General features: G+C 32.3%; 1 protein-coding gene across 2 annotated transcripts in view; it reads left to right on the forward strand.

The window, feature by feature from the left end:
• The window catches only part of LOC106467356 (uncharacterized protein ZK1073.1-like), a 67,047-nt gene that overhangs the window by 11,724 nt on the left and 51,398 nt on the right, over positions 1-3,925 (forward strand). The window contains exon 3 of one of the 2 annotated variants that reach the window (XM_022395519.1): positions 2,347-2,542. In XM_022395519.1, the coding sequence (XP_022251227.1) occupies positions 2,480-2,542 (63 nt within the window). In that variant the 5' untranslated portion in view covers positions 2,347-2,479. Of the gene's footprint in view, positions 1-2,346; positions 2,543-3,925 lie in introns of those variants that run through there. The other variant, XM_013927702.2, reaches the window with a different exon arrangement.

Genomic DNA, 3,925 nt, shown 5'->3' on the forward strand with positions numbered 1-3,925 from the left:
TACAAATATTTATTACAAACAATGGTTTATAAACAAAAATTTCACAAACTTAAAAGCAATATAAAGTTTTCTCTCCAGTCTGGAACTTCCTTGATATCTTATCGAGGGTTCACCATGAGCGAGTTAATTACGAGTATATGTAGGTACGATTCGAGAATCTTCTTCAACTTTGGAGAATAGGTGGGAGTTTCCCAATACATATTTAACAGTATAAGCTATGTATATTTCTAAATAGAAATTTAATCTAAACAAACGTTGATATTAAAATGAAGGAAACAGTGGTTTCAAATATATCTTCTAGTTATTAACTTACAGATAAATATCCCATTTCTTTTGTCCTCGTAGCTTCATTTATTGATTAACCACCCTTCCCTTCTACTTCACTAGCTAGGTGAAAGCAAACGAAGTTAAATTTTGATCAGTCAGAATTTCTTCAAAAGAAAATCTGGCATGACCTGATGGTAAGGTGCTCGCAATTTAAGGGTCGTGTGATTAAAATTCATTGCCGAATATGCTCGCCCTTTCAATGGTCGTAGCGTTATAAAGTGATGGTTTATCCCATTTTTTCGTTGGTAAAGAGTAACCCAAGGCTGGTAGAGAAAAAATGTTTAAAATACAAAATTATGGATAAAATTCTGAGCCATTAAGTTTCATCAAAATTCATGCACGTTATTTCTATATTGCAAAAGCCTTTAGGCAAAATTCAGAATAATCAAGAATCTTTATTTTCCGTTTACCTGTAACTTTCAAATAAAGCATTGTTAAATTCCATCGAATTATCGACGAACAACAACTATCCGTTTATTTATATATTTAAATTATACGTAGCATTTTTGCTTTCTTTTTGATTAAAAACAATACAAAACTTATATTAAATATGTCAAATAAGTGTATATACAGCATTAATACCTTAGTTAAATGTACTTATGACCTAGGAAGTTCTTCGATTTCATTATTTTCTATTTAGTTGTTTTCAGAAAAACTGCAACATGGACGTTATTCATACTGACAAAGGCATTTTCTTTCTTGTTTTGACACATTTACAAAAATTAACTTTGATATTTTTGGAGACCTATCAGGAAGTCTATAACATATTCCCTGAGGTCCACTTGATCCCTTTATGCCTTGGAATATTGTTACGTGTAGTAGAATATTGACTTAACCTTTGTTCGCATACGGGTTGACAATTTGAGAATTTTGCAACTCTAAGGTCAAAGAGCTTTACGTGATCATTTATATTATTGTATCAAGAAAAACTTTAACATATCTATCATCTTTTTTTCTTTTTTTACTATCTTCAGGATAAGAAACATACATCATAATTATAATTCATAAAAGAATTAACTATAATCTTTTAAAATTATTGATTGTAAATAGCTATCGCTGTGTTATTGATATACAGACATATTACATATATTCCATGATACACCTCACATTGTAAATACTTTCACTGCTGGTAAGCAGAGTTTGACATCAGAATATAGGCAGTGGAAGGAAGTTTATTTTTGATAACAATAATTTGACCACGTAGTTATTTTGCTTGTTGTTAACACAAAAGCTACACAATGAGGTAGCTGTGCTCTGCCCACCAAGGGTATCGAAACCAGAGCTTTAGCGAGAATAGCCCTCAAACTTACCATTGAACCACCAGGGCAAGCACATAGCATTTAATAATCATACAATTACCGTATTTGGGCGCGTGATTTGGAAAACTTAAGAATTCTAATCTACTAAAAAATTATAAACATTTTAATGAAATAAAACGGACTCTTATCCATTGAGGAAAGCAAAGAAATGTTTACATCTTACTAGACTACTCATTGTTTATACAAAAAGTCTTTAGGACAAGTTAGCTTTCAATAATATATCTTGATGGGTTATTGCACACGTTAAACTTGACTTTAAAAATATATTTTACTACAGTTTATATGAAAAAACTTAATTACACTGGTGTTCCTATAGCAAGAGATATAGAACAGTTTTCTTTCTTTCTTTTTGCATAGGCAAAATGTATTTTTTTTCCTATAACGGAAATGAATAATTGCCGATAACTAATAACTTTGTAAATAATTTTCAAGTAGCGATAATGCAGGATTATTTTCAGGTTTGCAATATTAAGAGCTTGCAGTATCTATTTTCAACATAAAAAGAAGATAATCCATAAAACAGTGAAAAAAATATTAAGATTTACATTGCTTTATTTCATGATTAACTGCCGATGAAAAATCATAGTATTATAAATTTACCGGTTTTATCTGACGCCGGATACATTCAGTTTTGTTTTCCCAATGAATTTTATGTTGTGAAATATTAGCGATAATTATTTATAAGGTTTACAATTTCTAGTGCCTAGGTAGCGCTGTAGTATCGAACATTGGCTTACGGAACCGTTTGACGCGGAAAGATAAATGTCAGTTGGTCGTACGGGATATCTGTGTTGAAAGTTGTATGTGGGAACATTGTCTAAAGAAACGTTGCGATGACGGAACTGCAACCACTTGATAACAGTCACGCTGGAGTTTCATATGCAATTGATGAAACGGTAAAACATCTTTGTCATTTTAAGTGTTTCAATATAAACTAAAATGTGGTCGTAGTTTAACTTAAGTAGTATACTACTAGTCTAACAATTAAACTCTAGGTCGTTCATATATTTCATACAGAAGGTTGTCAAACAAAGGCAGGCCAGACGCTGGAACTTTGAAAGTAATTGCTAAACTATGATATAAACGGTAGTAGAATAGCCTACATTATGTAAGGTAATTTTGTTAACTTTTACACGTTCATTGCAAGTTGTTTTAGTATTCATAATATAATTATTATATGTAAGTATTAGCTTGTCTTAGGACAGCTTTGCTGGTTAGTTTGTTTCATCAAAAAAATTCAAGAAAGTTAGAAAATACAACTGATTAATTACATGTAGTCGTGGTTTTTTTGTGTAATGACTTCAGGTCAAGTGGAGTTATTTCTTTAAAATAATTTTGCCACTTTTTTATAATTTTTGTTATTGGGAAGTGGTATTTTTCATGGCCCGTTCTTCCCTGTTTTAGCTAAACTGAAAACTTGATCCTGAAGTTCGTCTATGGCAGAATTTACACCCCTAAAAGGTGTAAGTAATCTGACTCACAAAGACATTTGAATAATTACGTACCAACTATTCTTTGCTCTGTAAATCCATCTTCCAAGTATCCATGGGCCAAGTTTCATTGGAATGTAACATACCACATAAGGAACTGTGGATTAGTGTCAGTTGTTATAGTATTTAGTCGTGCATCGTGCATTCAACTCTACTTGAAGGTTTACTTATTAGTATATCATAGTGTTACGTCTCCGTTCGTTAATTAACTTCCCGTAACTTCGTTCCGACGAAACTTTAGCGACACAAGTCCTTACTTAATAAAACTAGTTTATTATTTCCGAATATAACTGTTACGATACACTTGTTTTCAACAATCGCGCTAAAACAAACGCTATATCAACGAACGTTAACTTCAACAATACGTCTCTCTCATTACCTACACACACATTACATTATTCTCCCGTCACGTTGTCACCCTCTTTTATATACCAGACTACCCTATATCTAGTAAATACTAGAGCATTCGCCAAGGTACGGGATAGTTCTAGAAACGTGGCGTCACACTAGTCATGTGACTCGCTGACGCAACAGTATTGTGCCTTTTACAAGTTTCAGAATAATTACCATTGATATAATTGTCTATGTTAAGAATAATTCACCCATAAAAATGGATAAGTTTCTTAAAAAGAAGCGTGACATTGATGAATGTAATCCTGAAAGTGAGCAAACCTCAAATGTGGAAAGTTGTTCTAGTAAGAAAGCAAAACCGCGACCGAATCGTAAATACGATGAGAGTTATTCAAGCTTTGGCTTTTCTTGGACCGGAAATGTTGATAATCTGCAGCC

Source organism: Limulus polyphemus, unplaced genomic scaffold (assembly GCF_000517525.1).
Source record: "Limulus polyphemus unplaced genomic scaffold, Limulus_polyphemus-2.1.2 Scaffold2582, whole genome shotgun sequence".
Classification (NCBI taxonomy): Eukaryota; Metazoa; Arthropoda; class Merostomata; order Xiphosura; family Limulidae; genus Limulus; species Limulus polyphemus.